Source organism: Anabrus simplex, chromosome 1 (assembly GCF_040414725.1).
Source record: "Anabrus simplex isolate iqAnaSimp1 chromosome 1, ASM4041472v1, whole genome shotgun sequence".
Taxonomy (NCBI): domain Eukaryota; kingdom Metazoa; phylum Arthropoda; class Insecta; order Orthoptera; family Tettigoniidae; genus Anabrus; species Anabrus simplex.
Genome location: NC_090265.1, coordinates 1770877027 through 1770895443, shown reverse-complemented (window position 1 = coordinate 1770895443; position 18417 = coordinate 1770877027). Strand labels below are relative to the sequence as shown.

The 18417-nt window shown below is 38.9% G+C and overlaps 1 protein-coding gene across 1 annotated transcript in view; it reads left to right on the top strand.

Annotated features, from left to right (window-relative positions):
• The window catches only part of LOC136858795 (inhibitor of Bruton tyrosine kinase), a 191820-nt gene that overhangs the window by 133036 nt on the left and 40367 nt on the right, over positions 1-18417 (top strand). The window contains exons 11-13 of the mRNA XM_067138609.2: positions 9340-9597; positions 11282-11480; positions 11621-11937. Coding sequence (XP_066994710.2) covers positions 9340-9597; positions 11282-11480; positions 11621-11937 — 774 coding nt within the window. The remainder of the gene's footprint in view (positions 1-9339; positions 9598-11281; positions 11481-11620; positions 11938-18417) is intronic.

Sequence of the window (18417 nt, the reverse complement as noted above, 5' to 3'; positions counted from 1 at the left end):
ATGCCAAGCCAAGCAGCGATCCGTCACAAGTAGATTTTTAGTTCTCTTATGTAATAAATTCAAAGCTCATCCAATACAAAAGCATCCAATACCTGCGAACCATGTGACCTTGCCGGAGTGGGGAGACTTGCGTGTCCCAATGAAGCAGATTGCCGAGCCGCAGGTGCAACCATATCAGATGGGTATCTGTTGAGAGACCAGACTAAGGAATGGTTCATCGAAGGGGGGGGGTAGCAGCCTTTCGGAAGTTGCAAGAGCGGCAGTCTGGATGATTGACTTATGTGGCCTTGTAATAATACTCAAAATCGCTTAGCTGTGTTAATACTACTACATGGCTGAAAGCAACGGGAAACTACATCCGTAACTAACTCCTGAGCACATGCAGCTCTCTCTGTATGAATGATGTACTGATGATGGCTTCCTCCCGGGTAAAATATTCCGGAGGTAAACTAGTCCCCCATTCGGATCTCCGGGTGGGGACTACACGAGAGAGGGCGATCATCAGGAAGATGGATACTGACACTCTGCGAGTCGGAGCGTGGAATGTTAGAAGTTTGAATCGTTGTGGTAGGTTAGAGAATCTGAAAAGGAAGATGGATAGGCTAAAGTTAGATGTTGGTATAAGTGAAGTACGTTGGCAGGAAGAACACGATTTTTGTTCAGGCGACTACCGAATTATCAACACAAAATCAAACGGGGGAAATGCAGGAGTTGGTTTAATAATAAATAAGAAAATAGGGCAGCGGGTAAGCTACTACGACCAGCATACTGAAAGAATTATTGTCGTCAAGATAGACACCAAACCAATGCCCACCACAATAGTGCAGGTCTATATGCCTACTAGTTCAGTGGATGATGAAGAAATCGAAAGAATATATGAGGAGATAGAGGATTTAATACAATATGTAAAAGGTGACGAGAATCTAATTGTGATGGGAGACTGGAATGCAGTGGTAGGCCAAGGAAGAGAAGGTAATACAGTAGGAGAATTTGGATTGGGTCAAAAGAAGAAAGAGCTCAGATGGAAAGCCACTTCTAGGGAAAGAAGACAAAGCAGAAAGATGGCAGGAGCATATCCAACAGTTGTATCAAGGTAAAGCTGTAGATATTTCAGTTCTGGAACATGAAGAGGCTGTTGATGCTGATAAAATGGGAGACCCAATTTTGAGGTCAGAGTTTGACAGAGCTGTGGGCGTCCTAAATAGGAATAGGGCACCTGGAATTGATTTATTTATTTATTTATCGTATGATGTACACAGAAAGATTGTATAAATAAGTATGCAAAATATACACAATGTATACAAACAGAAGCCTATAGTTCCAAATCAAGTCCATTGATCCATTTTAAGGCCTCCTCAGTTGCGTTATGAATGTCCTCCAAAGGACCTTGAAATGCTCTCTGTGGACACTCGACAATTACATGGTGGATGGTCTGTGAGGTAGCTCCACAATCACACCCAGGAGACTTCTGCCAGCCCCATTTATAAAGAGTATAGCCGCATCTTCCTTGATTGACTCTAATCCTGTTTATAGTCCTCCATTGACGTCTGGGTAGATGGAATCCGGGAGGTTGAACATGAGGTAGGGTCACAAGATGTTGATTGGGAACAGAAGACTGTTGCCATTGATGTAACCAGGCGTTCGTGATGGAGAACCCAGATTCTTCCAGTGTAAGTGCAACACGCCAGGATGGAGATCTAGACTTAAGTCGTGGAGGGGCAAATTGATTAATATCTTGATGAACGGGGAGGTTGGAGTCCTGGCTGATCTTCTTCCACAATTTTAGAAGAGCCTCAGACCTTCTTAAGCAAGGCGGTGGAATATTGCTGAGTGTGGGCAGCCAGGCCACGTTTGTAGAGCGAATGCAACCAGTTATAATGCGCATTGCTTGATTTAGTTGAGCATCAATCTTCGCAGTATAAGCACTGTTCAGCCAAGTTGAAGCGCAGTATTCGGCAACTGAATAGCAAAGGGCTAGAGCAGTAGATCTCAACACTTGGTTGTTTGCGCCCCAAGAGGTGCCGGCTAATTTTTGAAGGATATTATTCCGACTTTTAATCTTGGCGGCTGTGTTGTTAATATGATGCTTATATGTTAGGGATCTGTCTAATGTGACTCCTAAATATTTTGCGAAGGGACAATGCTGTAAGGATTGATTTCTGATTGTTATTGAAGGCTTGTAGTTGGCAAATTTATTTCTGAGATGGAACACAGATGCAACAGTCTTTTGGAGGTTTGGACGAAGACACCATTTTTGGAAATATGTGTCTAGCTTTTTTAGATCTGCTGTAAGTATTTGTTCAGCTTCTGGAAAACTTGGTGTTTGACTAACCAGTAGTATATCATCTGCGTAAATAAATTTCCTGGACTTAGTTGCTGGTAAGTCAGCAGTATAGAGGTTGAAAAGTAAGGGTGCCAGAACAGATCCTTGTGGAAGTCCATCATTCAGTTTGTAGATTTTGCTTACTGCATCATCCGAGAAGATCTGAAAGTTTCTGTTGCTAATCATATTGCCAATGAGATTTGTAAGCTTGACACAGGGGATGGCAGAGATAAGTTTTAGCAGAAGCCCTTCTCGCCAAACAGTATCATAGGCTGCTGATAAGTCTAAGAAGACAGCCATACTAATCTTCCGATTCTCAAATCCATTTTCAATATGAGAAGTCAAAGCAAAAATTTGGTCATCGCAATTTCTTCCAGGTCTGAAGCCAGCTTGTTCTGTGGGAAGGAGATTATTGATGGTTTCTGAAATCCTATTGTATATTAGTCTTTCCAGGAGCTTTAGAGTAACACTTAGCAGTGCAATGGGTCTGTAGCTTTCCACTCTCAGAGGGTCCTTGTTGGGTTTCAAGAACGATATTACTTTGGTCTTCTTGAATAATGAAGGAAGGTTACCTGTCTCCAAAATATTGGAGAAGAATTTGGTGAGCCAAGAGATTGTTGCAGGTCCAAGATGTTGTAGGAATTCTGGGTAGATGCCGTCTATACCGGCTGCTTTCCCGGATTTTATGTTCTTTATGCCTTCTAGGGTTTCCTCTCTTGAGAAAGGGCAAGAGAATTGGGATGATTGTTGTTTTGCTAATTGCTTTTTATGTTTCAGTGCAGACCGGATTTCCCTTACAACTTGTTTATCTCTATTGATCTTTGAGATAGAGATCATGTGTTTGGCTAGATCGTTTATGTTAACACTCAGCTTCTGTCCACCAGCTGGCTTTGATGAGTCAAGCTTTCTAATGAGAGACCAGGCCTTTCTACTTGAGTGGGTAAAATCAAGAGATGACACAGTGTCGATCCAGATTTGTTTTCTATTGTCATTCAGTGATTGAATAAGTTTTGTGGCTGTTTCATTGTTGCCATTTTCCTCAAATTCTTTAAGAAGGCTCTCGCTCTCTGCAGTCCATCCAGGAATATATTCTTTACGGCATCCTCTTGGAATGCAGCGCCGAGCAGCACCTTTTATAACTCCAACAAATCTGTCATAATTATTAAAGGTTGGCTTAATCCATTTTATATTTGCATCAGTTTGTTCTGTAAATTTTTTCCAATTAGCTTTTTTAAAGTTCCATCTAGGTTTCGGATAAGATCGAATGACAGGAATATACATGCCAATTCGGAGTATGACAGGCCGGTGTTGACTATGAGGGAAATTGTTGAGAACTGAGCGAAGTATCTGGTTTGGAGAGTTTTGGGATTGGGTTATGAAGGAAAGATCTGGAGTATATTCCATACCCCATCGGGCAGAGAAGAAGGTTCCTTTCTCTTTAGCATCGTAGATTAGTTTAAGATTTTCCATATCCATCCAGTCAACAATTGCCTCCCCATTTAGATCACTTTGTTGATAGCCCCAACATGTGTGATGACTGTTGAAGTCTCCTGGAATTGATGACATTCCCTCCGAATTACTGACTGCCTTACTAGAAACCAGCATGGCAAGGTTATTCCATTTAGTGTGTAAGATGTATGAGACAGGAGAAGTCCCATCCGATTTTCGGCAGAATGTTGTTATACCTATTCCCAAGAAAGCCAGTGCTGACAGGTGTGAAAACTATCGCACCATTAGTTTAGTATCTCATGCCTGCAAAATTTTAACACGTATTATTTACGGAAGAATGGTAAAACAAGTTGAAGCTGAGTTGGAAGAAGATCAATTTGGCTTCAGAAGAAATGTAGGAACACGTGAAGCAATCCTGACTTTACGTCTGATCTTAAAGGATCAAATCAAAAAGGACAAGCCCACATACATGGCATTCGTAGATCTAGAAAAGGCATTCGATAATGTTGATTGGACCAAGCTATTTAAGATTCTGAAGGTGATTGAGATCAGATAACGAGAACGAAGAATTATCTACAATCTGTATAAAAATCAGTCTGCAGTGATAAGAATCAAGGGCTTTAAAAAAGAAGCAGCAATCCAGAAAGGAGTGAGGCAAGGCTGCAGTTTGTCCCCCCTCCTTTTCAGTGTTTACATAGAACAGGCAGTAAAGGAAATCGAAGAGGAATTTGGAAAGGGAAGCATAATCCAAGGAGAGGAAATCAAAACCTTGAGATTTGCCGATGATGTTGTTATTTTATCTGAGACTGCAGAAGATCTCGAAGTTGCTGAATGGTATGGACGAAGTTTTGGTTAAGGAGTACAAGATGAAAATAAATAAGTCCCAAACAAAAGTAATGGAGTGCAGTCGAACGAAGGCAGGTGATGCAGGAAATATTAAATTAAGAAATTAAGTCTTAAAGGAAGTAGATGAATATTGTTACTTGGGTAGTAAAATAACTAACGATGGCAGAAGTAAGGAGGACATAAAATGCAGACTAGCACAAGCAAGGAAGAGCTTTCTTAAGAAAGGAAATTTGCTCACTTCAAACATTGATATAGGAATTAGAAAGATGTTTTTTAAGACTTTCAGTGTGGAGCATGGCATTGTGTGGAAGTGAAACATGGATGATAACTAGCTCAGAAAGAAAGAGAATAGAAGCTTTTGAAATGTGGTGTTACAAAAGAATGCTGAAGATGAGATGGATAGATCGAATCACAAATGAAGAGATAATGAATCGAATTGGCGAGAGGAGATTGATTTGGCTAAATTTGACGAGAAGAAGAGATAGAATGATAGGACACATCTTAAGACACCCAGGACTTGTTCAGTTGATTTTTGAAGGAAGTGTAGGTGGTAAGAACGATAAGGGTAGACCAAGGTATGAATATGACAAGCAGATTAGAGCAGATGTCGGATGCAGTAGTTACGTAGAAATGAAAAGGTTAGCACAGGATAGGGTGGCATGGAGGGCTGCGTCAAACCAGTCTATGGACTGATGACTGAAGCAACGATGACAAGGTGGCAAAATCCCTTATTTTAATTTTTTTATAAATCTTCTGTAGTAATTTGGTCACTGGTATAAATGTATTAAGTCTTGTACTACATAAATTAGGCCTGCTCAACTTTTAAAGATTATGCTGTACTCGAGTATATGATTTTGAATGCAAGTATTGATTCTCAAAAGCTCTCAAATGCATTATATTCAATTCTATGTGTCGCTAATCACAAGCAAATTGGAAAAAAATCACAACTCAAGAAATTTTGGTTTATATGTGACCTTGAGCTCAGCTGGAAAGCACGTTGGCACACACTGTATAAGCCAGACATAAACTTTTAAATGTTAGGCAGCACGTATAAAATGGTTACGATTTTTATAAGGACGTTTTAACACAAAAATGTAAACATCCCCATCGTATGTTAGGGCCAAAACTGTTGTAGGCAATCCAAGAACTCGCATGGCTTTGTTATGTAAGGTACGAAATCTGTTCAGGTCACGAGAGAACACAATGAAATAAAGTAAAAAAATTAAGTGCAATGAAAAACTGACGGGATAGAATAGAGCTGGAGATGGAGAGAAACGTGTGAGCAGAAAAATTTTATTTTCATTTTATTTCTTCTACCATTTTTGTCCCTGATTCATCTGATGGCCTTGTTTTTTGACGTACATACAATGTAACAAGAAAACATCTTAATTGTAGCTACCTCGTCACCTCCCACTCGGAAGGCTAGCACACAGTGAGTCATCTAGTGACGAATGAGAGTAAGACTTATTGTAGACCAATGGTAAAGAATTCTTAGATTCAATCCTTCATTATTGGAGAAGTCAAAATCAACACTTTTTTTGTCAAGCCTGGAAATGTTGACAGTGACAAAATTAGGGCCGAGTGTCTGTTTACTTTCTTTTTGGTGGAACGGCCTTAAGTTCGGCTGATCCTTCTGGAGCTTTATTTCTGATGTTTCCCACATCAGAAGTTGCAAAGAAATATAGCTTTGGTCGCAGGAAAACGACATGTGTTTTAAATAAATGGCAAAAAGTGCATCATCTGAAGTTGTTAAGTGCCTTCAGAACGGACCATTTTCTTTGTCAACGGATGGAAGCAATGATACGAATGCCAAGTTACGTCCTATTGTTGTTACATTTTATGATATTCCGCAGGAAAAAGTAGTGAGCACTGTGCTATCCATACCAGCGTTAGACGGGGACTCGACAGGGCAGACCATAGGTAACCTGATGTTATCACAGCTGAATTCTCATAACATACCAATTGATGACTGTGTGGCTTTCTGCTCTGACAGTGCTCCTGTTATGATAGGACACAAGATTGGAGTTTCAGCAGTTCTGAAGGAAGTTCAGCCAGGTATTGCCATCATAGGTTGCATTTGCCACCAGATTAATCTAGCAGCTGAAAAAGGTGCTGGATGATTACCACTTAAAGTGGATGAGATCCTTGTTGATATATTTTATTTCTTAGAGAAGAGTGTCAAAAGAAAAGAATGCCCTCAGAAATTTCAGAACTTGCACAGTAAAGAGGCAAAGAAAATTCTGATGCATGTATGTAGTAGGTAGTTTTTAAGCAGATGTTTGGATAGATTACTGGACCAGTGGGATCCATTTCTTTCTTTCTTTCTTTCTTTCTTTCTTTCTTTCTTTCTTTCTTTCTTTCTTTCTTTCTTCCAGGAGGAAGTAATATTATGTACCAGAAACATTTCCACAAGCTTGACATCTTTCAGAATACGTAGAGTTGAACAAAGTGGATCCAAAGAGTATCAGAAGAAGAGAATTCTTGATTCTGCTACTACACATGCCCCTAAAAGAATAGCATATTCTTCCAAATGTGACAAACCCATCCTAAAAAGTAAGACTTCTGCTACAACACGTGAGGAAAAATTGCTTATGTTCCTGTCCTCAAACTTGAACAAGGCCTTTTGCACTTTCCTTCATGTGACTATACCTGTATTTGACAAATTCATTGTTGCCCTTCAGACTTCTTCCCCACAGATTCACTTTTAATAAGAACTTCTAATGGATTTGCTAAAGCAGTTGTTTACCAAGTTTAAGCCCAAAATTGTCAAAAGCTCCTCATTGCTTGAAGTTGAGCACAACTTGATTCAAAATAAAAGAAGTGATGATGAGTTAGTTACTGGCAATCAGACTTTGAATAAGGCAAATGAACTCCAGGATATAGATAAATCCCTTTTCTTTTCATCATTGAGACTACTTTTGTACTGCCTGTGACCACATCATCAACAAGTTTCCACTCAAGGATGATGTGTTAAAGCAGGCTCACGTTGCTAGGTTAGACAACATTGAAGATACACAGTTTTCTTCCATTAGTTTTATCTTGGAAAAGTTTCCTACCATGTTATGCATGGAAGAGAGTAAAACTACACATGAGGTGGTGAATGAGGTTCAGAGGCAGTTCACAGCTCTTCAGGTTAGATGACACTTTGGCTGCAGATCAAGATGCTGCAAGTGATTCCAGTTGGGCACAAATACCATAATTCGTGGAGCCGATGGACTTTTTAAGTATAACCGAATTTCTAGAGGCATTCTGTCTATTCTCACAATACCCTATAACAATGCAGAATGTGAATGTGTTATTAGCCTTGTGAAAAAAATAGAACAGGGTTCAGATCAACCATGTCCAATGAATCTCTGGAGTCTATTTTGAAGACCAGGAGTTCTGGTCTCTCTTACGACAAAACATTTTCTCAAGGCTTTTTGCAGGAAGCTAAAAAGGCCACAACTATGACTTTAAAGTTGAACTAGCATGTGATTCACAGTGTGTATTATATTATTTCTTGCCTTTGTTACGTTAAACAAGTTTTATTGTGTAAAGCCTTTTTCAATTATCGCATATCTGCTTAATTTATCAAGGAAGTCCTGTTATGTATGCTCCAAACCAATATTCACCACTTTGAAGTATCTTGTTTAAAGCATGAATTATTGTATTTAGTAGCCCAGAAGTATTATTATTTTCATCAAGCCGGGGTATAAATGCTTACAATATAGTGATTATTTTTAATCCATCTATTCAATACAAATTGTATTTACAGCAAATTTCAATACGGGTCTAATCATGAGATTAGTTACATGTAAAGCCGTTGTATGTCGAAAATCGTTAGATTTTTGTCGCGCGTGAGTTTTACTGACAGTCCTTTTCAAAAGTTGGCAGGTATGCTATAGGTAGCTGCCTTCAGTGATATAGCTGAAAAGTATCCTCTTCCATATCAAACCTATTATTTCATTTTCCTTTGGTCTAATTAATGTAAACAATTTTTAAACTATCACCCAAAGGCAAGCACGGGCAGACTCTCTATAAACTTGATATCCACCTTCTTAAACCTATGCTTACTCACAAAGAATTCTTTGTAATAGAAAAATGGTAATAGTCAATACATAGTCAATTCAACAACATTCGTTGACAATTTTTTAATTGCAAGATTGTAACCGCAAAACCATCGAGCCTAAATATGTAATGATTTTGGAATTTTTAAAATTGTAAATAAATGTAGTTATATTGTCTAAGTAGACCAGTCTATTACCATTTTTCTAATACACTGTAAATTGTCAATATGGAATCACAATGACATTTATTGTATGCAAAAAATTGTTTCATTACTTGTAAAACAATATTTGTTAATTTTGTTAGATATGATTTTAATTTTATTATGTTTTTCAAGCAGTTTTGTGTTTGAATCAATTTCTACTTTCAGGGACGTAACTGAAAGATATTCTGTTCTATACTTGATCTATTCCTTAATTTGTCTTTGTTCTATTTATTACAATTTTCAAACATTCGTTGAATAGGGAAGCAGCTGTTGCTGCTCCAGGCCACTAATGTATACTAGGCACATTCTTTGACACAATGTTTGATTCGTTTGGGAGATGAATAAGTTTGTTACTTTGATGTGCCAATGTGATGATGTTGCAGTTTTTTTTAACAAAAATATGTTTAGGATATACTTGTACAATCGAACAAAATAATTTGATATTTTTATTCATGTTTGATTTGATTTTTAGTGTTGAAAATTCATATCTGAATGAAAACGGTGATCAGATGGGGGGAGAAATATCAGATCCTGGTTTGGAAAATATTATCTCCGAGGACTTGAATTCGGTCTCTGCATTTGAAGTTTATTCTGAGGTGGCAAATGGCAGAAAGAGTAAAAATAAACAAGCCAATCAACAGTCGAGTGTCTGTGATCCTGTAAGGCTGGCACAAGAGGCAGCTAAGCGGTTTGCCGTTTCAAATCTTAGAAAGAAACTGGAAGGTGTTAGGTGAGTTGCTTACTGCATTGACTTCTATCGTTATACTGACATGAGATATAATCATTTATCGTCTCATTTGCCCAGCAGTTAAAAAAATTGTGTTGGAAATTAATTTTTTTGTGTGTGTGTACAAATCTGACATTTTTTAGAAAGAAATTCTATCTCAGGATGTTTCAGTATTACTCAGAAAAATGTAGCAAAGAAAGTAATTAAATATTTTGAATTTGTGTAATTCTCTATTTTGTCAATCCTAAACTTTACTGTTCCTTTTGAATGTATAGTGATAACTTGTTAGTTAAGAAATTTGTTCTATAATATTTCCATTTGACTGATCCTCAGAGTTCTCATATTCAAATCTTCATGTCTTTCTATTCAGTTCGTGCTGATATATATATATATTTTTTTTCTCTCTACCACTCTCTCTTCAGTTATCCTAATAATTGTCCAGCTCCATGACTAAATGGTTAGTGTGTTGGCCTTTGGTCACAGGGATCCCGGGTTTGATTCCCGGCACGGTTGTGAATTTTAACCATCCTTGGTTAATTTCACTGGCACGGGGGCTGGGTGTGTGTGTTGTCATCATCATTTCATACTCATGACAATGCGCAGGTCGCCTACAGGTGTCAAATCAAAATACCTGCACCTGGTGAGCCAAACATGTCCTCGGACACTCCCGGCACTAAAAACCATACGTCGTTTCATTTCCCTAATAATTAATTATTTCCCTGTAGATTTGCATCTTTCCTCATCAGTTGGTGTATTCTTATATCCCAGTGCAAGGAAGAGCTGTGTAGCACTAGACTAGATTAATAAGGCAGATTATATGAATTTTCCATAAGAAGCTGTCAACCTCCTTCACATCTAGTGTACAGCTGACTACAAACTGCTGCATAACAAGAGCAATCCAACTGCATAACTGTGGGCTATTTGGTGATCAAGGTTATTTCAGCACTGCAGGGGGTTTTGTGCACAAAGCTTTTAGAAGCTCTCCACAGCAATCAATAAGAAAGCGGATAAGCCTCCCCCAAAGACTTATGTTTGCCATACATAAATGAGAGGTCTTAAGTCTCTTCTTTCACACAAAGATATGAAGGAGGTTGACAGCTTCTTATGGAAAATTCATCTTTTTTAGCCATAAATAGTGTCATGAACTATTGTTTTAATAACTGGAATATCGTTTAAGATTTTTCAATTTCCTGTTAATATGTTATAGACACACACATTACCTACCATTTGCACCTATCAATCTTAAAAATATACACTGTTATCACACATTTAGGCTTGGAGCCTCTTTGGTCACCTATCGCAGAACAGACACTATCAGTTCGAAAATCTGCTACTGCTGCCACCAAGGAACGTTTCAAACTTTCAAGCGTAGGGTGTCTTTTCTTGCTGACCGTTCTCTCTAGCTCTCACCACAATTTGAAGCCCATTGGGTTGAGATTGGGGCTACCAGAAGTTCACTTAGCAGTAGAGATGAAGCCTGCTACATTGGCCTGAAACCACTGTTCACTCATCCTTGCCTTATAAGGTTGTACAGAATCTTGTTGGGCTTGTTTTTTTTTTTTAGCATGAGTGACTCAAATCCTTCACAAGAGAGTCCCCTCTCCCGCCCCAATCTGTATGTGTGGTTTTTTAAATTTATTATTTAAACGTTTCTGAACTGGATGGATATTTATCTTTTCTTTCACAGGTATGAGAATGGTTTCATTGTAGCTAAAGGAGGAGGTTCCTATCAGCCAGCCAAGCAAAGTTTTGATCTTAAAAAGCACCAGGACTTGTATGATGTTAGTGTAAAGAGTGAAGAGGGTCAAGAGATAAGGGGTCACAAATGTATTTTGGCAGCTCGACTGGAATACTTGAATAACATGCTCAGCCATGGTTGGGTAGATGTATGTATTGTTGCTATATTCATGAATATTTTTATATGATTAATAACTTTTGCATGTTGTGTGTTGTATTGGTGATCTTCATTCAGCGTAAATAATTTTAAATGATGGAGGCCAACTGATGAAATTTGTTCTGTTTGCAGACATCTGAAAACGTAACCTTGCGCCTGCCAGTTCCATATAATATCTTGGAGATGCTGCTAGAGTTCCTGTACCAAGATGAATGCCGTGCAGTACAAACTAGTGAAGATATTGGCATGGTATGCCAAACTTTAATCATTGCAGACCAGTTGTTCATGAAAAGGCTGAAAGAGATATGCGAGGTAGCATTGTCTGGCATGTTAACCCTACGTAATGCTACTGAGATGTTGCAGTTTGCCGATACCTACAATGCTGCTCAGCTCAAACAGTGCTGCATGCAATATGTGTGCCTCAATCTGTGTGCTCTGCTGGAATCCAGGTGAGTTTCTTTCTATCAAAAAATAAGTTTCCTGAAGGAAACCATAATTTAATTTCATCAATTGCAAATGTTAAAAACATTTAAGCTCTTTAGGCCTTTTCAATCTTGAAATTACCAGTGTTTCGCCGCATTGTAGCAGTGGGCTCATCAGTTGGAATGCTACAACTTTCCAAGACACCGGCGGCTAGTGCACCATTGAGACACCACTACAAGCCGCTTATGTAGGACATTGCACTAGGGGAAGCATGTACCTCCACCTGTATAAATGCTTGTCTTTGACATTTCTCTTTCTTTATTTCTTTTGTTTTATACCTTGAAGAATCAAATGGCTATGGCTTTTAGTGCCGGGAGTGTCTAAGGACAGGTTCGGCTCGCCAAGTGCAGGTCTTTTGATTTGACTCCCGTAGGCGACCTGCATGTCGTGATGAGGATGAAATGATTAAGACGACACATACACCCAGCCCCCATGCCATTGAAATTAACCAATGGTAGTTAAAATTCCCGACCTTGCTGGAATCGAACCGGGGACCCATGTGTCCAAAGGCCAGCACACTAACCATTTGGCCATGGAGCCGGACTGTTTTATACCTTCATTGTACTTATCTCTCTTACAGATTGGATGTCTCAAATTAATAGTCCTTTTCTAAGTTTTTTTGGTTCATTTGTCATATACATACAGAATCATTATTTGAAGACCACCTCTGTATTGTCATATTGAATTAATCTTGGTTTGTTGGACAAGACTGTACCCCTCATGCGCTAGCACACTCCAGCTATCCTTCACTACTGCAATATTCAGTGAAAGAGTGTGAGAGGGATGGATGTATGCTCTCAGTTGTAGCCGTTGTGAAATTGGACTGATGAAGTAAAATCTGTGTTCTCAAATTTCATCATCATTTCCCCTTGTCCAGCTCCTGCCAGGTCGGGGTGTTGATGGCACTTCTACACCGTTGCCTCTCCTTCCACCAGTTGCCTCTCCTTCCACCACTCCTCTTCAGTAATTGTAATCCAGTCCAGTCCTCTTTTTCTTATACTGTCCTTGACAGTGTCCATCCATCTTGCTCTGGGCCTCCTCCTTGGCCTCTTTCCTTTTATTTTATGCCTGTTGCTCTTGGTAAAATTTTCTGTCAAATTATATATATATGCTAGCCTAAACAGTGGGTTATAATCATTTAAGGAACAAAAAGAAGAAGAAAAGAAAACTTGAAGATCCTAAATTTGTATAGTGTTTCTCATTCAGTTCAACCAAAATTGTATGTATTGATCATTTTTATAATATTTCATAAGTTCTCTTTACTCTTTGATATGATGTATTGGGACACAATACTCCTTCAAATTGTAAAACAAAAGATTGTGTCATATTATGTTATTCTTTGATCTAACCACTGATGAAGAGAATGGTTGAGATTTCCCAAAACATGTATGGTTTAATAAATAATGTTTCTTTCATTTAATGAGTGTATTGATCAAGGCGGATTTAAATAAACTATTATAAATAGTTATATTATACATTCAGACCAGTCAATACGGACCAAACACAATATTAACCTATCATGGTTAAGTTTATTAACAGTGAAGTTAATCTTTCGGTCAGCGAGTAGAGTTCTTCCGAGCTTTTTCGCATCCATATTCCATCTTGGAACTTTGGTCCAAATATTTTCCTAAGTATTTGCCGTTCCATTTTCTCGATGCCATTGATATTGATGGTCAGTGTTGATGTTTCAATCGCGTAGAGTGCTTCAGGAAGAACTACTGTATGGTAGTGAAGCAGCTTGGCTTGGATGGAAAGGGATTTCTTATTGTAGATATTCCAGGTGACTGTGTAGGCTTTACGTAATTTTTCGGCACGGGATTTGTTGGTTATCCTGTCGTTACCAGTGCTTCCAATAATTTCACCTAAGTACTTGAAATGTTTAACTCGTGTGATATTGCCATATTTGGTCCCAACTAATTCCACACTGGTGTTCTTGGAGTCCATGTATTGTGTTTTCTCATATGATATTTGGAGGCCAATCTTAATAGCAATCTCATGCAGATTCTCAAGAGCGGTTCTGGCTTCCTCGGGAGTGCGGGTGATTATTGCTAGGTCGTCAGCAAAGGCAAGACACTTAATATTGATTCGCTTATCTCTCGTTCCCATATTTATCCCGTGTACTTCTTTCTCCCATGTTCTAACGATCTTATCTAGTACAAGATTGAACAGCAGTGGAGATAATCCATCACCCTGCCTCACGCCTGTTCTTATCTCAAATGATTCGGAGATTTCGCCCATGAATTTCACTTTAGAAGTTGTGTTAGTTAAAGTCTGTTGGATTAACTTCGTTGTTTTGTTGTCAACACCATATTCATGAAGTACATCTAATAGGGTGGCACGGTCAATCGAGTCGTAAGCTTTTTTAAAGTCAACAAAAGTAACCACTGTTCGAATTGATTGGCGATGTTGGAGAATCATCTTGAGGTTCCAGATCTGTTCTGCACACGATCGGTGAGGTCTGAAGCCCGCCTGGTATTCTCCAATCTTCCATTCTATCTGTTGTTCTAATCTGGTACGGAGAGCATGAGAGAATATTTTGTAAGCAATTGAGAGGAGAGAGATACCTCGGTAATTGTTCGGATCTGTCTTGTCACCCTTTTTTTGGAGAGGATGAATCAAAGCAGCTGTCCATTCTGCAGGTATGATTTCGCTCTCCCATATATCTGCAATGATGGCTTGTAATCGGTCAATAATGACCTCACCTCCGATCCTGAGCATCTCGGCAGTTACACCATCTTCCCCTGGTGCTTTGTTGTTTTTCAGATTTAATGCAATATTCTGTATCTCGTCATGTGTTGGTGGAAGTGAGTCATGGTTTGGGGTGGATATGCTGAATTGTAGTTTTTCGGCAGGAGGTTCACAGTTATGTAACGCCTCAAAGTACTGCTTTAAGATGTCACAGTTAGCTTTTGTATTCGGCTCAAGTGTTCCATCGATGCGACGAAAACAAATACTAGGGGGTTTGTAGTTAGTCATTTCTTCTCTAAAAGTTCTATAGAAATTTCGAGTGTTGTTCCTTTTGAAATCGTAATCGATTTACGACAATCTATTGAGGTGGTAGGTACGTTTAACTCGTCTAATAGTTTTGGCTGTTCGCTTCTGTATTTCTATGAAGTTACTCCAGTTTTCTGGTGTTTGGTGACTATGCCAATTCTTCCAGGCTTGCATGCGGGATTCCAGAGCTCTATCGCAATCGGCAGTCCACCACCTGTGTTTACGTTTTCGTGGAGGTTGGCCAAGTTTCTTCGCTGAGTCTTGAATGGTTGCAAGAAGGGTGTCCCATGTTTCTGTGTTAGTCTGCATTGATTCCATGAATTCCTGTGTGTGATCTTTTAAGTATTCTGGATACTTAGGTTTCTGATAACTCTTCCGGTTAGGTCTGAAGCGGACTTTGATTTGTGAAAGATGGTGGTCGGACTCTACGTAACCCTCGCGAACTCGCACATTCATGATTTCAGAAGAGTATTTTATTGTACAATAATTTAATTTTATAAAGTTTCTGTTGCTCACGGTCAAATTCAAGTTTTGCAAAACCTTTTATAAAACTTTTCATAAAATAGGACATGTTCTATTCCGTAAAATTAATTTTACAAAACGAACCAATCAGCGAAGCTGACATCACGATGATGCTGGCGCTACGTCATGAGAAGATTGTGAAGCTCGATAGTAAACAAACACTTCTTTGTAAAATGGCAGGACCCGGGTGGACCAAGGAAGCTGTTAGCATTTTACTGGACGAATACCAGAAATATCCATATTTGTACGAGGTTAAAACACCACTTTACCACAATAGAAATGCAGAAGAGAGGCAGAAAACACAATCGCCGAATTCCTATATGAATGTTGGTCTTCTAACCTCAACTAATTTTCGACCAAGGACAGCAATCCTCTACCTTCTTCTCTTCTTTTGATCCAATTCTGAGTCCAGTATTTCCTGGCATTTCTTTTCTTCCTTTTTACCACCGTACAACATATAATTGCAGCTACAGCAGCCAGTTTTGCTTTGTTTGTTGGAGCCATACTCTCAAACACACTGTAAGTTGAACAGCTGATTCTTGGTTTATAAATTTATCGATAGATGGCAGCACATATACATCTTAGTTCAGAAGTGAGTCATAGATGGTCATCCCGATCTTTCCACGGATTTTATAAAATAATTTTACTGTGAGCAACACAACTTGTTTTCACCAAATTTTTATAAAATTAATTGTACAACAAATTTTACGAAACATTTTACTGTGAGCAATAGGCATTTGCCTCCAACGCTTGTTTTGGTATCCTTCCGTACTCCATCCTCATAACATGTCCAAACCATCTCAATTTATTCTTCTCCATCCTCTCTCTGTTTTTCTAACCCTATCTCTTTTCTGGTCTCAACATTTCTTACTCTGTCTCTCCTTGTCTTCCCTGCCATACTCCTCAGAAACTTCATCTTACTTGCCTGAATTTTGACACAAGTGTAGTAGAGTAATATAACTTGAAAACAATATTCTTTAACTACATACATACATACATACATACATACTTACATATATATCGTTCCATCTTAAGCGATGGGTTGGCAAATGAGGCTTCTCCACCAGTTGCGGTCCCTGAACTTCTCTCCTTCTTCAATGCTTTCCAAAGTATGTCCTCTCTGTTGAATGTCAGTCTTCACCATGTCCTTGTACCTGAGTCTTGGTCTTTTGTCTTCAAGTTTTAGATCGTACATTTTTTTTGGTAATCTGTTATCACCCATGCGTCGCATATGTCCATACCATCTCAGTCGCTGCACTGTTATTTTGTCCTGCAGTCTTACAACTTGAGCCTGCTTGCGGATTTCCTCATTACGGACTCTATCCCTCCGTGTTTTGCCGATCATACTACGGACAAATTTCATTTCTGCTGCCTGGATTCTACTAACATCTTTGTTTCTCATGGTCCATGTTTCGCAACCATAGGTCGGGATATTGGTACATAATAAGTTTCATATATGACTTTTTTTTTTTTTTTTTTGCTAGGGGCTTTACGTCGCACCGACACAGATAGGTCTTATGGCGACGATGGGATTGGAAAGGCCTAGGAGTTGGAAGGAAGCGGCCGTGGCCTTAATTAAGGTACAGCCCCAGCATTTGCCTGGTGTGAAAATGGGAAACCACGGAAAACCATTTTCAGGGCTGCCGATAGTGGGATTCGAACCTACTATCTCCCGGATGCAAGCTCACAGCCGCGCGCCTCTACGCGCACGGCCAACTCGCCCGGTCATATATGACTCTCTTACATTTTGTTGGTATTTTCTTGTTCCATATTTTGTAAAAGTTGCTACCTACCTGAATTCTGTGGGAAATTTCCTTATCTAAAGAACCAGTATCAGAGATAACACTTCCAAGATATTTGAATTGATGGTTCATCTGTAGCTGTTTCCCCTCCATTTCAATGTGTCCCATTGGTTGCCCGTATCTCTTCATGATCATAACCTCACTTTTCTCTTGGCTGAAGACGAGTCCATATTCTTTAGCAGATTCTGCCCAGGAGTTTGTCCTTGAAGATCTTCTTTAGAGTCCTTCCACAAGCATATATCATCCGCGAACAATATAACTTTCATTTTCTTACCTCCAATGGTTTGGTGAACTTTTCTCTGAATCTCGTTTATCACAGTGATGAAAAGAAGAGGAGACAGAACACCACCTTGCCTTAACCCAGATTTTATATCAAAAGTTTCAGTCATTCCTACAGGTGTTTTGACTTTACTTCGGGTATCTTCTTACAAATTCTTGATCCGGTGTATCATGTCATCCTGTATTCCGATTTTCTTCAGTGCTTCCCACACCTATCTATTCACTGCATCAAATGCTTTCTTGATATCCAGAAAGGCTAACCACAAATCTCGGTTGTGTTCAGAGTATTTTTCCATTAACTGACGGACTGTAAAGATTAAATCAGTTGTTGATCTCCCCTTCCTGAATCCATACTGTTCTTCGAAGAGGTTCTCTTCAATAAGGGGTCTGATTTTACGCTCTATAATTCTTTCATAAAGTTTACCAACTTTAGATGTTAAAGTGATGCCTCTGTAGTTGGAACATTTCTTTCTGTCTCCTTTCTTGAAGACTGGAATTATGATGCCTGTTTTCCAATCGATTGGTATGTCCCCTTCTTTGCAGATCTTACGAAAGAGTCTGTAGATCCAATGTTTTCCAGAAATGCCCATTGCCTTGATCATTTCTCCATTAATTTCATCAGCCCATGCTGATTTTCAAGTTTTGATGTATTTCAAGGCATATTCTACATCATTCCATGTTAATTCTAACCTGTTGTCAGAACTCTTGGGTAAATAATGCCAATATCGAGCTCGAATAATAATAATAATAATAATTATAATAATAATAATAATAATAATAATAATAATAAATATATATTATAGTCCTTATGCGCTAGCACACTCCAGCTATCCTTGATCACTGCAATAT